The following is a 20,315-nucleotide window of genomic DNA, read 5'->3' on the forward strand; positions in this document are numbered from 1 at the left end:
CAATAAGAAGCTCTTGAGTGTGGATTTGGAAGAGACTGAAAATTGTATACGGTGATTTTCTTTTTTTTTTTCCCAGCAATTTTTCAGTTAAGGTAGTCATGTGTTGAATGAGGCAGGCCGGGGGGGTGGAAGGGTTAAAGCGTGGATGGATTTTAACATTCCTCCTTTCACACAATCGCTCCTGTTAGAGCAGCAGCCAGGTGTCTCTCTCATTCATAAAACCAACTTAGTGGCTTTGTTAAGGTACACACACCACAGCATGACAGAAGACCTGGTTATAGCCAATCAATAACACTAAGCCAACGTACACACACACGCGCATGCACCCACACACACATACCTGTTGACATTGTCCTGTCTAGCCAGCTTGCACTGAGCTCCTGCCACTTCCACGGTCACCATCGAGGTTTTGAAGTTCTCTGTCTTGTCGAAGCCAAAGTTGCGTCCGCAAATGGTTATGGCTGTAGAACCCCTGATTGGTCCAGAGGATGGGAACACCTGTGGCAATGCAGAGGAGAATGGTTCCATCTTTCCCACAGAGTTTTGAACTACCAGCGAACTGAAGGCAGTCAGTCATTCTATTAGATCTAAACTAGAAAAACAGTTTGAACAGGCCTGACCCGTGACTAGACGTTTAGAGAACGTACCATACCAAATAACTGGCAAACACTCTTCAGAGTGGATGCAATTAAACAGAAAGCTGATCACCTAAAATCACTTTTATTTAGCTGATTTCACTGTAAAAAATGATCACAGGGTACTGTGCAGTTGGCTGGACAAACAGACAAGGATGCAAATCAAACTGGTCATTTTATCATAAACCTCTTGATGAGGAAAGCAGATGGCGGTGGACAGCAGCGGTCAATTGGAAGTGAATAAGATTAGTAACATGCAATCAAATACTGCATTGCGGAGAAGGTATATATTACCGGCAATGCACCACTATGAAACTTTCTGCTGATATCCGATATCAATATTTGTGTTATGGCTGATAACCAATATTTACCCATTTTATACCTATTTATCTACCTTTTTAACATCTTTTGAAAAAACAACAACAACCGAAACAAAAGGGAACAAGACAGAAATAAATATTGGATGTTAGCATTGGCCCAGTTTCATTTATATCGTGCATCACTATGCGTATCCATGGAGAAAATGCCCCACCATCATGTAGCCTAGCATGGATGAAAAAAAACTGGCAAGCATCTAGACTTTTGTATGATTTTAACTCTGCTCTGGTGTAATTGGAACACAGTTTATCACATAATGGTAGAAATTTTGTAGTGTAAATTCAGGCGAAGTTGGTAATTTGATCAAATAAAAAAATGTCAGGAGGGAGAAGGTTTGGGTCGCTTTCTAGGCTAGTTGTTTCCAATTTTTATACATACTGCTGTCTGCGAGCCCCTATTAGCTGAACTACTTCCACAGACATATTAGCTGGACACAAACCAATGGATTGGTGCAGTGTCTGCCGTCAAGTGGGCGTTGTACCGGTCCATCGTGGTGAAGAGAGAGCTGAGCCAAAAAGCGAAGCTCTCCATTCACCGGTCGATCTACGTTCCCACTGTCATCTATAGTCACGAGCTTTGGGTCATGACCAAAAGAACGAGATCGTGGATACAAGTGGCAGAAATGGGTTTTCTCCGTAGGGTGGCTGGGCTCCCCCTTAGAGATAGGGTGAGAAGCTCAGTCATCCAGGAGGGACTCAGAGTAGAGCCACTGCTCGTTCACATCGAGAGGAGTCAGTTGAGGTGGCTCGGCCATCTGGTCAGGATGCCTCCTGGACACCTCCCTGGTGAGGTGTTCCTGGCACGTTCCACCGGGAGGAGGCCCCGGGGAAGACCCAGGACACGCTGGAGGGACTATGTCTCTCGGCTGGCCTGGGAACGCCTTGGGATTCCTCCGGAGGAGCTGGTGGAAGTGGCTGGGGAGAGGGAAGTCTGGACCTCCCTTCTGAAGCTGCTACCCCCACGACCCGACCCCGGATAAGTTGAAGAAGATGGATGGATGGATGGATGGATGGATGGATGGACAAACAAGTTGAAGACATAGCTATGTTGGTAAAAACAACATTTTTCCCATCCCTCACATCTGACAGCCGTCACGGCAACATGACTGGACAATGTAATTGAAAAGGGTCAACATCACTGCATTCCTGTAGTTCAGGAATTAAATGTGCTGCTTCTTCTTAGTCCCACATCCATCTATCACCATATAACGATTATCTTTTGATGTTCATCAAGAATTCTCTTTTATCTTTAACTCATCATCCAAAAATCTAAAATCTCAAAAATTGATAAAGTGTAGCATGCATCCCATTAGAAATAAAAATGCACATAAGTTCACTGAAAAACAACAGAAATAAATGTCAACCAGTTGGAGTTATCATCTATTAATCAGTTTAATGTTATCCAACCGTTGACCTTGTGCTGCCATATATCTACCGGCTGTACTTTGTGTACCTTGGTGATGACCGGTGTGCAGTGGTCCTGACTCCAGGTGGAAGAGGAGGGACACTGAAGTCTTCTGGTGCAGCGGCCATCACACCAGCCACACTGTGTCACTTTGGATGACAGCAAACAAGATGTACACGTGGTCAGCTGACCGCAGCCTGGGCCAATCAAAGGGATCTTGGTAATCTAAAAGGGAAAAAAAACACAGACTTTAGAACAAAAACTTTTTTAAAAAAAGTATAAAAACATTTAAATTAGGTCACTTCATTTTTATATGAGCCTGAGCCTTTATGTCAATCTAACTCCTGTTGCTGATTCAAAATCTTTTGATCATCATCTCATCTCTACAAAAAATTTCTACAAGAAAGTACACCTTGTTTCAGTTCTCTGGGTTTGTGAAAACCACATAATTAAAGGAAGTGTAGTTACAAATAGTGAATTAAATCTGAATAGATTCCCTTCAGGATGACCTTGTGTTTCTCTTTTTTAACTTATAAACAAAAAGAACATGTCGTGTTGTGGACAATTGTGGCCTCCTGTCTACCTTGTTGCCTGTGGCCATCAGCACGGCTCCTTCAGAATGCGGCTTGTCTGGCAGAACTACGCTGGCAGAGACGGGGCTGGAGTCCAGGCCGATGTTCACATGAGGCGACGTAAACCTGGAGAAGAGTACCTGGAAGGAAAAACACGTTACAAACATCTAGAACAGTCTCCGGTCTAGATACCAACATAGCGATTGTTTCTATTAGTAACAATTTGACATTTCAAAAATAAATTCACTTGATGGAAACATTGCAATTTCTACCAAAAAAAAAAAATAAATAAACACCTCTCCTTTTTTGATAAAAAGTTTTGCCGATAAAATTAGGTGTTGTTTTTGGCCATATCAAAATTGTTTTGTTTCTCAAAACTGCAAAGCAAGCCCTTTTTCCACATCCCACGGGTCACGTGATCAACAACAGGATGGTTTCAGTGACACAAACCACGAAGAAGAGGACGGCAGGATCACGGCATGTTTTTTTAATGACTTGTCGCATGAACAAACTTATTCATGTGTGGTTGTAATTGTGTTTCTTGTTTAATGGAAATTGCGTTCTTGTCAACAATAGCTGAATATCGACAAAATGTTGCGCACATTTGTAATGGAAACGCAGCTACTGAGACGATTTCAGGAACCGTTCCGAGATCATTTGATGGAGCTGTTAATCAGCCAAACTTGGTTTGGGTTGTGAGGTTTAAGGTAAAAATGGGTTTATTTATTTATTTTTTCATAACTCTTCAAAAGTTCACAATGACAGATTAAAGAGAACTCAAGTGCTTCGAGTTCATAACTTCGACCTCAGTGTCCGATGTTTGACAAAGACATTTGCTTTTCTTCTTCACATTCCAGCCAAAAGGGAGGTTAGGTCAGGACGCTCCGTCAGATGGCAGGACTTCATTCACTCACCACCTTTTCATTGATGCAGAGGTAGCCCAATAAATGGCAAGAATAATAAAAAGTGGGACATATCATGTGCAGTCTGTATGTAGAAGGACTGAAGAAGCGAAAGGACATCCAGAAGTTATTGTAGCACTGTGCCAGCACACCTTGACAGGGAACTGGAGCAGAAAAGCCATCCAGAATGTATCATCCCTCCCCGGGGGCCTCTCTACGCTGCCCTATTTTATAACATGACTTTGAGTAAAGCAGAGTTTTCTGTTTATTCTAACGAAAAAGCAGCATTTTTTTCTTTTTCATTACTGTCAGTGGAAGGCTTCTAAAAGCTCAAAGATGCTTGGCAAGTCAGGCTCACTTCAGCTTAGGATCCTCCATAGAGACACAACAAATACAGTATGAACCCAAACTGCTTGGATAACCTGAACATGTGCAGAGACTTACAAAAATTATTCAGACCTCTTGAACTTTCTCACATTTTGTCATGTTACAACCATTATGTGAAAATCTGTGGGCATGACAACTTTCCTCAGACCTGGTCTGTGGGGCAAAGTGGTGAAGGAGGCCAGTGGTGAGAGGAAGTCGAACGAATTCCCACTATAATCACTTTGAGAAATGGAAATGAACTTCTAGTCATGGTTGTGTATGCTGATAGGAGGTAAACATCAACCCTCAACTCCAGGTGTACATACAATAAAATCTTGAATTTCACTAACACCCACACACACACACACACACACACACCTTCTCGCCAACACACCTGGTGCAATATTTACGCTGCAGCTTTTGGCTTTGGAACAAACAACTGAACAGGGAACTAATGGGGTATGTGGTCACTGCAGTAACTTGAGGTTTTTCTAAATTATACACGCACACACACTTAGAAGACGTGCACGCACACACACCTAGCACATGGTTAAGATAATCCAGTGGTGAGACTTGTGGTGTGTGTGTGTGTGTGTGTGTGCGTGTGTGTGTGCCTTATGGCACCAGCCAACATGCTGCTGGATGCGCTAAAGCTGTTGACTGTTTCACCCGTTGGTTCAAGCCTACGATGCGTCAGGGGATCCAGGAAAAACACAACACACTCAGCATAGTAAACTTTAAATGTACTTTTTTATTCAGTCGGCTGAACTGCAGTTGCCCTCTGCTTCCTCTGCTGACAAACATCTTGTTTTCCAGCATCATTCTTTCACTGCTTGAACCTCATGATCAACGTTAGCTTTTGTGACAGCGAGGATAATAGGTGGCTTTCCGCAGGGGACGGGGCCACACAACAGCCATCTCTCTGGAGGTAATAGCGGGTGTAAATTACAGCTTATTGTATTAAGGAGGCTGGGGGGAAGTTTGGCCTATAAACACTGGCACTGTGTAATTCCCACAGTGGGTCGACTGAAGTCGAGGGAACGCTTCCTGACTCAGTCCACTGGGGGGAAAACAACGTTCCTTTTCTTTCTCTGCCTCTGCCCCATGTTCCATCTTGCTTTGTCCACCAGGGCCACATAATGTCCACAAGGAAACTGAAACGCATGGAAAGTTGACAGGTCCTTTTGAGCCAACGAACAATGAAGTTGATTTTGACGAGAACGTCTCAGAGGTTTTCTTCTGCATAGATTTAGACGGAGGCAGCAGGCGACCAGGGGGTCGTCAGGTCAAATACATACCAGTGTGACTTTGGGGAAGAAAGGTTTCCGTCTGGGTTCAAAAGAAGGATCTTAGCGAATTGGAATTACAGAGTCAAAAATGAATTTAAAACAAATAGTTGAACAATTTAACAAATCTTACTGCCTGAACGACCTAATCCTGATTCTTTCTAACAATGTTTAAGTTGAAGGTAAAGTTGAGAACTTTAGGTTGGAGTTAGGAGGTTCTGTTGCAGGAATAAATCTGGAATTGCAAAGGAGTCTGAACTTACATCTAAAACAACAAAAAACACAAAAACAGAAGATGTCTTACAGCATGTAACTTTTGTAAAGCATATTTTTTACATACCTGTTAAAACTGTCACCTTTAGCAACCGTATTGTCATGTTCTGTGTTTTTCTGTGTGTTTATCTCGAGTTTCCTGTGTCTCTGAGTCTGTGTGCTGTCCTGTCCTCCCCTTGATTATTCCCAGGTGTGTCTCGTTCCCTGATTACCTCTTGTGTATTTAGTGCCACCTGTGTCTCTGTGTCTTTGTCGGGTCCTCGTGTCATTGTGGTGTTATGTCATATCATATGTGTGCATCTTATGACAGAAGATGTCATGCACACATATGACCAGAAGATGCAACCCTAACCCAACACAGCAACTGTTCCAGTTGCTGTGTTGAGCCCTGGCTTCCACTCATCAGTGCTGCCTGGCATTTGGACAGTTTTTGTTGGATTGCTTGACATTAAAACCTTCATTATTTATCTTACCTGGGTCTACAGCGTCTGCCTCGCCACCACCTCACACCAGTTCTTGACACGTATAATATGAGACAGATAAAATGTAAAGATCGATCTCCTCCACCGTCTGTGAAGAAATTAACCACTCCTGACCAAAAACATCCAATCGGAGCCAAGACTGTCAATCATCCTCATGTAATGACTGCCCATTGTGGCGGCTATGCTAACTAGCCTGAGTATTCAAGACAGGTTGTGCTATCAGGAAAAGCTGTAGTGTACCAGAAGTAGGGTGAGGGAATCAGCAGGCGCACGCAAGGGTGATTGACAGTGCTAAGACCCGCCTCCCGATTGGTCTAAACTCTGATTGGTTGTTTCTTGTTAGCATTGAGAGAAGGCAAAAGAGCTCTATTGTTTTTTGCTGATTATCTGTCTCATACCAAACTATCAACAAATATTGACAGTTTCAACAAATATGTAATAAAATCTACTTTTTTCATAAAAGTTACATACTGCAGCTTTAAGCTGAGTTCCAAAGTCACATTTTTGAGAAGATATGAATAGATAATTTTTTATTTTTTTCCTTAAAACTGACTCATCCTCATTTCTTCCCATCTCATTCTTCTATCTGCTGCTTTTTTCTGTGCATTCTACAATCAAAGACTTCAGCCTGGTTGTGTGGCTGTGTGCTCTTATTGCCACTGCTTAACCACAGTAAGTGGTTAACTTTATGGAGTTCAGACTCATGCTTTAGCTAAAGCTGAAAGCAAATCAGCTTGTGTATGTTAGTGGGGAACGGGGTTGAGGAGGGGGCTAGGCATGAGGTGACATGGCTGCTTTAGCACTGACTGTGGAAAAGCACAGCAACAGCTGCAAGGAAGTCACAGAATGCCGTGCGAGGGAACACGTTCGGGAACCCCGTCGTTCCCCATTAACGTGCCGTTCAGCCTGTAAGCCCCCTCGCTCCCCGCTGTCGCTGCCCTCCCCACCCTGCCTTTCCTTGCAGCTGTCATGCTGATTTTCCATGTCTCTGCTCCTTTTTTTGTGCAAGATTTTTATTTCTTGAGTTTTGAAAACACTTGATGCAACTCAGCTTTTGCATTTTGTGATTCATTCCATTTGCGATAGTATTTTAACTATGCAACACAAATCGCAGGCGCCAGTCAGCAGTCATCACCCTGACATGTTGTTTTACTGATGGAACGGCGGGTAAAGCAGGAAACAACAAACTTGTGTTGTTTTCGACGAAACAACACAAGTTTGCCATTCAAAGCTGATTAAACTACAACAGCTTTGATATATGCACTGCACTGTAAAACATTTGAGCCACATTTAGTTGTGTCTACTATCTTCTACTCGTTATGTCAAATAAAAAACAAGTTTTAGATTTTGAACCTAAATATGTGTTTGTTTAAGATAAACTTACAGTGGAAAGTCTTAATTTTGTCAAACCTTCAAGAGTTGAATAAACTAGAGTGTTTAGGTTAGCATTTAAACAAAGCTAAAAAAAAGAAAAAGACAGGAGTGGGAACTATTTCCCAGAATGCTTAGCAGCATGTGTGTGTTACATTAATGTCACTCTTGTGTGTTATTAAGGTAAATGTTTATTTTAATCCAACTGACAGTTTGCAAAGATTGTGGATAATATCCTGTTCACACTAAATGTTTTTGAGCAGAATTCATTGTGATGTTTATTAAAATTCATTATCAGATCTGAAATTTTGTTCACGCAATGTGAAACAAGAATTTAAATTAGTACAGTAAAAAAAATTTATAGTAAGTTATTTTAACTTGATATTAAGAGTGAAAATAACAGGTGAACAAAATGAGAGCAGTTTTTTCTAGAATATTGTGAAATAATTATTTGCTTTAAATTGCAGCATTAAGTTAAAACTCACAATTCAAGATTAATTAACTTTAGAAAACAAGACATCTTATTTCTTGTTGTTAAATGAAGTTCATAAACTTTAAAACCTAAACAGTTTTCTTGTTGAGTTTAATTGCATTGTCAAGGCAGCAGGTGGACTTTCATTTGAAACCACCTTCAAATGTTTTGCATTAGTGAACTGCAGCCTTCAGAAAACCAGATTTAGCCTGATTATGAAAGGAGACAAATAAGAACCACAGTTTATGTGCAAAGCCATCCTCCAAGTTATGTAAAGACATCAAACTATTAAAGATTAACCAATTTCTGAAATATACTCAGTGTGTTTACTTATGAAAAGGAATTTAATGTTATTTCATTTTGGCAGGTGTTTGGTCACAAGGCAGACTTTTAACTTCCACTTGAAATAAGTGGAAGTGAAATCTGTCTGCACTATGCAGTTACTTCCAGCTTATGATTCTCCGGATAAATATCTCGAGATGATGTTATGATGCCCAAATAGTCTTTGAGCTTGGCACTCTGTGTATATAAATGTTTTAGAGAATTATTTTGAAGGAAGAATGTCAGGAGGTTCTGACAAATCCAACTAATATCAAACAGGCATTGAAGAAGAGTCCATTACTTCCAAAAGGCTTGTGTGGCAGCAGTACTCAGTGAAGAGAGAAACAGTGATGTATGTGGCACAAACATTTTGTAAACACAGCAAAAATGCTGCCACAGGCCAACCGTTAGCTACTAGCGAAGCTAAAGTTAGCATACAATCTGTCTGTGATAGATTGAAGGACTATTTCACAGTATTTCATTGAGTTCAGACTGCAGTCATCACCCCTGTTTCAAAATTTAAACAACTTAAGACTGATAAGACTTAAATATAGATAGCTCCATGTTGAACTGACACCTGTTTTAAATTGCAAAAGCACAATAAAGGAGAATTGCTTGTGTTTTTTAAAATTGATTTATTCTCATCTTAGAATTTACAAATTAGACAAATAAAACTTAAAAATCCTGAGGTTTGAGAATCTTAAAGATTCCTAATGATTCTGTAATTTTGTTCCACTATTAGTTATGTAATAAAAACAGCATTGTCTTGTTTTGTCGTGTAGCATTTTTGTAATGGCCTAAATGTATTTTGATGTATTTATGTAGAGTTTCTACCTGCGTAGTTTTAACAGAGAAACTTCCATCTAATTTAATTACTACCATGCAAACACCTGCTGCCACGTTAAAAGAAGATAAAATAAAAAAATTGACATACTGCACAGGATTTTGCAGTCAAATCAGAAGCCTGGTGATGATCTCCTAACCTGAATATGTCGTCCATCTGCCGTGCCGAGGTACGCCACAGTGCGACCATTGACTGGAACCACTGTAATCGACGTGACCAAGGTGTTCTTCAAGTCCTTGTGCCAGTACTCCAGCCTCTGGACAAACTGGGTCACCTGCAGGCGGTACATGCCCTCCTTTCCCTCGTGGATTCCTTCGTGGGGGTCGCAGTCGTCTGAGGAAGTCTGCAAAGAAACCATACAGCATCAGACAAAAAAAATCCAACTGAGAAATTGCTTTCAGTTGCGGTTTCAAGTGTTATTTTTATTTTTTTTCCCAACATCACCAGCAACAACATCCATTTATCTATTAAAGGGAGAGTCTGGAGTTGGCATAAAAGGCGGCTGATCACCAGGGATAGTTAGAAAACTGCTGAGAAGGAAACAGGAATTACATTTCACTGTTCAAACAGAGCCTCTTGCTATATAATATCATGTGGAACTATCTGTTTTCATATCTGACCCAGTGGGGGGAGGGTTAGAAGTCAAACCTGCTAAGCCCCCCCGTTAGCTACTCTTTCATCAGGCTGAGCTCGTAATGGAGGTCTGGCTATGATGGCACCTCTAGGGCAGGAACGTGTTTTGTTGGACAGTGAGGACTGCTGGATTTCAGGGGAGAAGGCCAGACTTTCATGCTGTTTTTCATTCTGCTGACTGCTTTCCTCTCCAACTCTGTCCACATGTTTTTTTCTTTCTACTTTCTGAACCTCTGGTTTCTTACAGACTGAGGATAAAGACCCAAATCTCACTTTATCTCCATTGTTTTGTCTGGAGCTTCTGGATCTTACAGTGAAAGCACAACTTCCAGGTTCAGGGTTTGATCCTCTCTCCGTTCCCCCCCCCCTCCCTTCCTGAACAATCTGGCTTTACTGCCTCTGCTCTTTGCCTGTTTAGTCGTGGCATTCTGTCCCCCGTCCTCAGATTTCATTAATTATTAATGACCCAGGGGGTGGCAAGGCTCTCGAGGCTCTTTGGGTCCTTGACCTGAACGCTTGACCAAGCCGTAGTTATCTGTTGTTTACTCAGCTCCGGCGCGTGACCTCTCTACCAGAACCATGGAGCACAAGTTGAACGATCATGGCAACTTGCTAAAAACGTTGAGCTGAAGCTGAAAAACCGATGTGGACATAACAACCCCCTGGTTCAACATATTCTTGCATCCGATGAAGTCATAGCACCATTATTTGTGGTTTGTGTGAACCTTGCTCGGTCATTTGTTTAGGCTGACAGGCTTTGAAGATCAAGAAAACAATAAGGTTATAATAAATCTAGAAGGTTCATTAATTCATTGTGTCCTGATGTCCTGAACTGGAGATCAGGACTTCTAGAAGGGTTAAGATAAAAACTCCGAGACACGGTCCGACCTGACAGTGACACGGTGGTAACGTTTTAAAAAGGCTCAACATGAACACGTGAAAAAGCTGAAGGAAATTGAAATTTGGCAGAACTTTTGAATACGCTCCTGCTGTACATCTGGGTAGCAAGAAAAGGCCAGCTTATCTGTCTTGAATTAACTAAAAAAAGTGAAGATGGTTCAAATTGGATGAAAAGTTACAGTCTGTGACTGAAACACATTAAAACCTGGATGATGGAATGGACACGTATGAACAAAGAAAGAAAAAGAAAAAACACAAAATGTCTCAAGAAAAGTCAAAGGAGTGGTTTCTTGTTTGAACATGAAGTAGAAGTTGTGCATTTTAGAACACCTTCAAAGTGTCTATTTTTTTTCAGAAGGGTTTCTTTTAAACCGTTTACACTTTCTGTAGAATGTGGCCAGTACTCAGCAGTTGCTAAAACCAATTCCTCTTCAAAAATACCTGACACCGACACGCCATCACTGCAGAAATGATGTCATGCTGAATGAAACAGCAGGCCTTGGGCTGATTATTTTCAGAGCAAACAAACAGGACGTTTTTGTGTTTGCTGAAGCGGAGCGGTGAGCCGCATTCCTCTGCCTCTGCTGAGGTATTCCTGTAGATCAAGAAGATGAGATTGGACAGCGGAAGGCTGTTTTGACAAGTTCTGTTTGAAGCCGCACTGCTATCCTAGGTTGGTTCTTGGGTCGAAGGCAACCTTTTCTGGAGGCGTCTTCACCACCACATACCAGAAAAACAGGTTCAACGACTCGCCAGAGACGTCACAACTCACTTCAATTAAAAAAAGAAAAAATTCAAAAGTAGTACTTTGGAAACACTATGGAAGAGTTAAAAACTGGTGAACAAACAGCATAGCGAAGGTGAAGGAAGAAACCAGACAGGTCAAGCATAAAGTAGACTGGCTGTTGCCTTTTACACATCGATTCTCATCTCCTCTCAGTGCTCCAGTTGGAATTTGTTCCATTGAGCTCAATTTCTCAGGATCCATCCTATCTTGGCCAATCAGTGAACAGAAGGAGCTGCCCCGAACTTGATAATGTTGAGTTTCTGTGCTGTTTTTTGCACTGTGGTTTTAGAGGAAGTGAATGGAGTAAGTTGGCCAGACAGATAAAGCTTGATCTAAATTTCTGCCTCTTTAATTGGGGCCAGTAAAAGCAGCTGGAAGCCAATGAATAGAGGCCTTGATAGGTGAGCTCATTAATCAATGAGCAGGTCCATGTTGAACAAGCTGAAGATGTGGCAGGAATGCTCGACTGTTGCAATGCTGGTAAAGATATCGTTCTCTTTTCACAGAGGGGGAAGGTTGTTTGCACATTGTGCAATTTCCAATAAGTTTCGTCGTGCAACTGGTGCACCACATACATCAAAGCCAAACATTAATGACTGGATAAGATCCCAGCCAATCGTTTTAAATTTCAACAGAGTCTGAGCCTCCAGCAAGCTGAGACTCCTGACCGTCTGGATGAAGCAACAAGGCAAAGACAGTATTCCATTCTTTGAACATCCCATGAAGCTCTGTGTCCATCTACCATCTGAAATGGAGCATGACACAAATAGCAAACATATCAAGACATGGCCATCCAACTAAACCCACTGGCCAGGCAAGGAGGGTCAACCCTATCCTGAGCTCAAGTGGGGACCTGCTGACTGGAGAACTCTCCATAAGTCTGGCCCTTCTGGCAGAGAGGCAAGAAGAAAGCCGTTGTTGAAAGGAAGCGTTGATGTTCTACATGTCCCAGGCTATTTTCTGAAGCAGTCTGTAAGCCATGCAACAGTAACCCTGTGGCACATATGTAAGATACTGTACACTTCTTGGCCCCATACTTAACCAGCAGCAATTGTCCCCAAAACAAGGGCCCTGCGATTGAATTTCCATGTTGTGAAGCTCCCAAAGCTAGCGGCACTGCTTGGGAGCGTCTAAAGAGAGATGAAAGGTGATCCCTGTGGCTTAATGTCATTTTCCTACTCTCCCTGTGGCCCCTGGGCCCCGTGTGAATAAACACACTAATGCCTGAGTGCGAAGCCTTGGACTGGGTTACTCGCAAAAGTGCTTTTGAATATACAAACTGCATCTGCGGTGCAAAAATAGTGTAACAGCAGTGCCACTAACATACGAAAATACACACCGCGTTACTGAAGCTTATTAGCTCCGAGTTAGCAGACTTGCGCACATGCTGGGACGCAGTCTGTCTCGTTTGCAGGGGCGCTCAGCTGGCTGTCTCTCTGGAATAACAAACCTTTGACCTCTGGGTTGTTTGTGCAATGTTGCTCTCCAGGCAGCGGGGCGTTTCAGTTGTCGCCGGGATGTATGAAAATGCATGTATGAGAGACTGCAAAATGCAAAACAAAGTGAAAATGAACATGTGCTGGTCAGGGTGGGCGTCAGGGATGCTGGAGCGTGCAGCGCAGTCCTCCGTCTGGTCTCTGATACACACGATACTCTGCAACCTGAGTCTGTAGCAGTAATTACCGTGGTGTGTAGGTGTTGTGTGTGTGTGTGTGGGTGTGTGTGCCCAGAAGCACAGGTGGCTGTGAGAAAGCTGTACATGTCATGTTTTAATGTCTGTTTGCATGACAGTTCTGCAGAGAACCAAGTGTTGGAGAATAAGGAGAGCCGACAGTAAGGTGAGGACAGGGCCATGGAGCTGCCCTCAAGATGCCAACAAAGACAACGGGGAGGGGGCTTAGGACTGAGCAGGACTGAGAATCACAAGTACAAAAGATCAACACAAGTAAGGTATTATATGTAATAAATATCAGGCCTTTTCAAAAATGCCAGAAAGAAATTTTTTAAATAATATGAACAAACTGTATTATTTGTAATGTAAATGGCAGACAGAGTTTATAATGACAGCTATCAGTATGAACGTAGATCCACATTAGCACTTTGGGAACTAGCATGTGGCTTTAGCTTTGACTTCTCTAAAGTAGTGACTGTTTTGAACATTCTGGCCTCTTGGTAGCTCTGTCACATTGTCACTTTTTTGTGAACTGGAGGTTTCCAAAAAATAAAAATTAAATCAAAAAAATTCCTGTGCTGAAAGAATAGCAGAAACTAACAGCCTATTCTAGACGTCTGTATCAGTACAAAGTGGCCCCACCCTCAAAACACTGTTAGCCAGTTGATCAATGGCTTGTACAATAAGTGAATCCTCTGTTCAGTCCCTTTGACAGCAGAGTCCTGACATAATGAAAGGCACTGCTGAAGATTATGTCATTATAGGGAGTGGTGGACAACAGGTTTTCCCCAAAGACATGTATGAGCTTGATGTCATGGTTTATGGATGCAGGATGATGATTCTAACAATGGTTGTTCCAGGCCAGACAGAACAGATGATTTTGGCAGAAATGCCATCAAACACATTCTAACCCAACTAAAGAACACTGGCAGTTACTGGAGACTAGTTTCCTCACCCAACAATGGCCAGTTGACCACTGCCAATTTCTGTCACTGCTATCCAACACAGAACGTTGGAGGGGTGATTGCATTCCAGATAAAGTAGGCACAGTGAAAGTCAAAAGTTGTGTGACCCTGTCACACAGGGTTGTTGCTGCAGCCCCTGTCCCCTGGAGGCTGCAGCAACAACCCTGTAAGGTCTTTGCTCTGAGCGTGAAAAGTGAGGCAAACGCAAAAGGAAGTTTTCACACACATTTTCATAAACTTGGTAAAGCTTTGCAAAAACAGTTTAAACCCCATGCTATGTCCAGTTTAGCTAACATCTAAGCATGGTTCAGTTAAAGCTGCTTTGAAGATATTTATGCATATTCAAACAACTGCTACAAATGAGACTTAGTTCATTTACATTCAATTTAGCTGCAAAGGCTCTTTTATTCCACAGCATATTCTCCTGAGATTCCTTGTTCAATTTTATTAAGCATTTTGTCAAATTCTCAGTAAATGCTCAGCCACTTATGCCTGTGTCTAAGTGTGAAGAAACACAGTGAACCAATCTGACCCCTGAAGACAACTGGTGTTTGTAAAAAAATGATTAAAATTTATTTTTGTTCTGCTTCACAATAACTTTGTGTTGGTCTATCGCATAAAAGCTAAAAACAAACAAACTCAAGTTATAAGATGCTATTCATCTGCTCCACAGTTCGAAAAGCCTTAGTTGGAAAAATCTTTTTAAAAAGACCCCTAAATTAGATTTTGTACCTTTGGGATTTTCTTAAGCCTTGTAATGTGTCCAGAGTCCTCTGGACACATCGTCCAGATGTGTCCAGAGGATACAGGATCCTCTCTGTCTTCAGACTTAAACTAAGTCAGCAGACTGCACACTGCTGGAGCATTTCTTCAGCCAAACAGCTCTGGAGCCACACACCAGGATGCTCGGTCAACGCTGATCCACAGTAAGGTGTCCTGCCAATGAATGCAGTCTTGGCTTTATGCTTCTCGTGAATTACATCTGAAAATTTGTGCCATTTCTTAAATGTTTTCGAAGTACAAGATGTCAGAGATGTCACCTCGCACCTCATTCCTTGCTGAGCTGGAAAGCGTTGGGAATGACACGGCGATTATTTTTCAACATTTTTCTAACAAGTCACTTCCTGCACAAGACTCTTCCTGACCAAAACCTGAAATTCTCATGTGCCTCGGGGGAAAAGGATGTACCCTTGTTCAGAGCGCATGCTGAAAATATAATCTCATTGTTTCATGAAAATAGCTCTCTTTCAAAGCCCCTCTAACAGACCCTGGAGTCAATGTTGGCCCTCAGACTTCATCATTCCCCCTTTTCACCTGCCATCTTTCTTTGTTTTTTTTTTTGTTTCCTTTCCCTCGCCTGCCTGCCACACAAACACATGCACATTCAGTTTTTAGTTAACTGTAGAGATGTGTGCATCGAACCCAGAGCAGGTGCAAAAGAAGATGGTATGAGATGTCATGATCCAATTATAAAGAGATCTTGTAACAACCTGGGCTAAAAGACCGTTCGCCAACCAGGAAGTCAATATCAAAAAAGCCGAGTTGTGGTATCAAAGACAAGGAAAGTACATTTTTAGAGAAATGTGTTGTATTCTAAAATGTAACTCTTTTCCCATAATGATCACTGGAGAACAGAGCTAGCAAGATTATGAACACTATATGAGATCATGTGTTGTTGTTTTGCTGGACGAGGGATCAGTGTTCTTCCCTTTATGGTTTCATAAGGACTGAACAGTGTGTGGAAAGACTGAAGTAATATTGCAAGTCATCATCCAGGAAGTCGAAGCTTCATCTCAATGGCCCGAATGACCCAAGTCATACAGCAAACCTGTTACAAAGTGGCTTAAGGAGGACAAAGTCAGAGTCAGTTTACTTTGCAGAGCTAACAAGTGTTTGAGTTTATGAACCCTGTCCACACGGAGGCAATTTTAAGTGTGTCTGAAAATGTTTTTTGTCGTTTAGGCTGTGCGTCCATGTAGATTTGGTTTCTTTGGAAACCAGAAATCCAGAGTAGATACATTCCAGAACATTTCATGGCTATGCTAACCCTGTCGCTTTTAAAGCTACGATGTTAAAGCTTCGTCTCTAACGTGCCTCACTCTCACAAATAATAAAAAGAAAGGCTGTTGTTTATTTTCTGTGTGTCATTCTCCAGCAGGGTTACAGTGCCACCAATTGGCCTGGCAGACATACTACCGTACATTGTATTCTCTGGCCATGTGGATGCACAACTTTTCTGAATCGCTTACAAAAATTACGCTGGCTCAGTCAGGAGGAATGAACCAAGAATCCAACAAATTACTATGAGAAGCACACAGATAGGCTACTCAAAAATGTTTGACTCAAGTCACACAGTTTAAAAAGGAAACTCTGTTAAATAACGAAGAAACATATGTAAATCTCATTATCCTCACTTTTTGCAAATAATTTTGGTTATCATTACAGAGCCAATGCAGAAAAAGAAGTGAGCATGTGTCTCTTTATGCTGTGTATGACTTTTCAACAGAATGCATACGGTTGAATGAGCCCAGCACAGAAACAATCCTCAGCTCTGCTTACTGGCAGGTTGAGTGATTACTGCGCATCCTCTGCTTCCTTTAAAAGTCTAAAATATCGTCTTTGAGAGCACAGAGGGGATGATTTTTCACCTCTGCTTCACAACTTCTGCTCCGGGATGGATCACATTATATTTTTCCTCCTCTTCTCAGAGATAGGGGATTTACGTGATTCAAAACAAGACAAAGGAATTCTAGACTACTGAGACCGCCGTGGAGGCCAGAGGACAATCGAAGCTGCTCTCAGAAAGTCTGACTGATTTCACCACTTTCTGAAGGCAAAGGCACATTCTTGGGATGAGCTTTCCAGAACCGTTCCTGCAAATACATTTTTCAACTTGCAGATCAAAAGGGGTTAGCAGGGTCGACTCCCTAACAGATGCCTTCAAATCACAGCATAGATACATCTAAAAATAAAACAGTTCACAAGAACAAGTTCCAAACTAACACATTCAGGCTAATTTCAGTGGCAGTGACGCAAAAGGCAGCTCTTTATGGCGCTAGTCAGGTTAGCATCCATACCACTATTATGCTAGGTGTTTCATAAAAACCTCAGACATATGAGATACATTACATCATGTAAACCCCGGAGGCCTGCATTTTCCACACCAGACATATGGTGAATGACTCCTGCTGGACTCATTCTGTTCTTCTTGACTTTTATTTGCTTGAATAATGAAGTCTTGCTGACATCTACAGCGAGGGAGCATCACGGAAGATGCTGCTGACTTATCACTGAGATGGACAAAGAAGAAATGGCATCAAGATTTAACCCAATTTTTATTTATTTTTTGTTACCCCCTCCATGGGGTCTTTTTTGTCCCTTATATGAATGTAGGCTGACAGGAGAGGGGGAAGTAGAAGGGGGAAGACATGTGGCAAATATCGTCGGGTCCAGGACTCGAACCCGTGACGACCGCGTCGAGGACTCAAGGCCTCCAAACCTGGGTCACACTATCCCCTACGTCACCACGGCACGCCCAGATTTACCAATTTAAAGATTTTATTATTCAAACTATACCTCAGAGATGAACCTTGATAGCAAAGTTAACTCCTAAAGCAATATTTTTATGAACAAAATTTGAAGTTTATAGTATGTATGTATGTATGTATATATATATATATATATATATATATATATATATATATATATATATATATATATATATATCCAGAAGGATCCCTCAAAGGGTTCAGTTCCATCGAACTATCTGCCAATAACCTGTCTCTCTACAACATAGAAGCTCATGTCAAGCATCACAGCAGCTAAGATAAGCAGACACGTGGGTAAACATGAGCACGGCACAGAAGGGCCTCGGCATAAATAGCAGAGGAGCCAAACACCAACTCCTTGCAGACCACAGTCGCCCGAGACTGTAAAACCGAACACACCAACCTGTGCACGGCTTGGATTGATTACCAGAAAGACTATGACTCAATGCCACACAATTGGATCATTGAATGCTTAGTCATACAACATCAACAGGACTCTAAGAACCTTCATTGCAAATTCGTTGGGGATGTGGAAAACCATCCTTGAAGGCAACTGCAAACCATTTGCACAAGTGTCCATCAAATGTGGCATAGAGCAAGGAGAGGCTCTGTCCTAACTGCTGTTCTGCATAGGCCTGAACCCCCTCAGCCAAATCATCAACAAGACTGGCTACGGATACCGACTCAAGAATGGAGCCATCTGTCACCTCCTCTACATGGATGACATCAAGCTGTACGCCAAGAGTGAGCGAAACATCGACTCACTGATCCACACCACCAGGATATACAGCACGGACATTGGGATGTCATTCAGACTAGAAACGTGTGGTCGGATGGTTACAAAGAGAGGGAAGGTCATCCACACAGAAGGGGTCTCACTCCCAGAAGGAACAATAACAGACATTGAGCAAAGTTACAAATACCTGGGAATACCACAAGCAAATGGCAAACTCGGTGAGGTCACAAGGAAAGGAGCCACAGCCAAATTCCAAAGACCAAGTATGTTAAGACTCTGAAGCTACTAACCATGCATGGAGGATTCCACCCCAAATCCAGCACCCTGAGACTGTACACGAGCTGCAAGGAAAGAGGCAGAGGACTAGTGAGTGTAAGAACCACTGTCCAAGACGAAACATCCAAGATCCATAGATACATCGGGGACAAAGCCTCAACAGACAATGTGCTCAGCGAATATCTCAGACAATGGGGAACAGAAGATCAGGTGCTGGAGGTACCATCATGGGAGGACAAGCCCCTACATGTGATGTACCACCGGCAAATAACTGAAGTATAATAACTGATATCAGGAAGTCCTACCAATGGCTGGAAAAAGCTGGACTGAAGGACAGCACAGAGGCCCTCATCCTGGCCGCCCAGGAACAGGCCCTAAACACCAGAGCAATTGAGGCCCAGATCTACCACACCAGACAAGACCCAAGGTGTAGGTTGTGGCAGGAGGCCCCTGAGACAGTCCAACACATAACAGCAGGGTGCAAGATACTGGCAGGGAAAGAATACATGGAACGACACAACCAAGTGGCAGGCATAGTGTACAGAAACATCTGTGCAGAATATGGACTGGAACCCCCAAGATCAAAGTGGGAAACACCCCCGAAGGTAGTGGAGAATGACCGAGCTAAGATCCTGTGGGACTTCCAGATCCAGACAGACAAAATGGTGAGGGCGAACCAACCAGACATAGTCGTGGTGGATAAACAACAGAGGAAAGCCGTTGTGGTGGATGTGGCAATACCAAGTGACTGCAACATCAGGAAAAAGGAGCATGAAAAACTAGAGAAATACCAGGGCCTAAGGGAGGGACTGGAGAGGGCCTGGAAGGTGAAGACCACAGTGGTGCCTGTGGTCATCAGGGCCCTCGGGGCCCTTGGGGCAGTCACCCCTAAACTGGGGCAGTGGCTACAACAGATCCCAGGAACAACATCAGACATTTCAGTCCATAAATGTGCAGTCCTAGGCACAGCCAAGCTCAGAGGATGAAAGAGAGAAGACCACCCGCGGAGGGTGAGAAGGGAATTTTTATTTTTTGTACTGACACCAGTTTTAATTTGGGAGAATATGCACATTTAATACGAATAAAAATTAGAAACAGAAAAAATTGGGAAAAAGGAAGGCAGGAAGTCAGAAAAAGTGTTGAAAGAAAAATGAGGTATGGGTAGAGGAAAGAAAGAAGAATAGAGAGAATATAAGATGATACCATACAAGTCTGCTTTTACACCTGCAGAAAGAGAGAAAAGGAGACAAAACATCTGCATACACAACAACAACAACAACAACAACGTCACTGAAAAGTACACACCATAAATTAATAGAAGAAGTATGGAACCCCTGCATAGACTGCAGCCCTTGCATGACTCAAACAGAATATTTATTGGAGCATTAGTGTCTCTGTGAGGTTTCACGGAGTTCCAGTCGGACAGCTGAGCCGAGCGATCGGTTGTATTTACTGCAGCTGCTCTTCCTGCATGTGCTCTTAATTACAGAGA

At 42.4% G+C, this 20,315-nt stretch overlaps 1 protein-coding gene and 1 long non-coding RNA gene across 2 annotated transcripts in view; both read right to left on the reverse strand.

Annotated features, from left to right (window-relative positions):
- The window catches only part of met (MET proto-oncogene, receptor tyrosine kinase), a 106,588-nt gene that overhangs the window by 59,795 nt on the left and 26,478 nt on the right, over positions 1 to 20,315 (reverse strand). Inside the window, exons 3-6 of the mRNA XM_044125753.1 lie at positions 9,446 to 9,649; positions 3,001 to 3,129; positions 2,466 to 2,642; positions 341 to 498 (exon numbers count right to left, since the gene is read on the reverse strand). Of these exons, the coding sequence (XP_043981688.1) occupies positions 341 to 498; positions 2,466 to 2,642; positions 3,001 to 3,129; positions 9,446 to 9,649 (668 nt within the window). The remainder of the gene's footprint in view (positions 1 to 340; positions 499 to 2,465; positions 2,643 to 3,000; positions 3,130 to 9,445; positions 9,650 to 20,315) is intronic.
- LOC122836080 lies at positions 4,989 to 5,926 on the reverse strand. Its single transcript, XR_006371399.1, has 2 exons — positions 5,884 to 5,926; positions 4,989 to 5,778 (listed from the first exon to the last, which is right to left on the reverse strand). It is a non-coding gene; the product is annotated as an uncharacterized LOC122836080 (long non-coding RNA).

Source organism: Gambusia affinis, linkage group LG08 (genome assembly GCF_019740435.1).
Source record: "Gambusia affinis linkage group LG08, SWU_Gaff_1.0, whole genome shotgun sequence".
NCBI lineage: Eukaryota > Metazoa > Chordata > Actinopteri > Cyprinodontiformes > Poeciliidae > Gambusia > Gambusia affinis.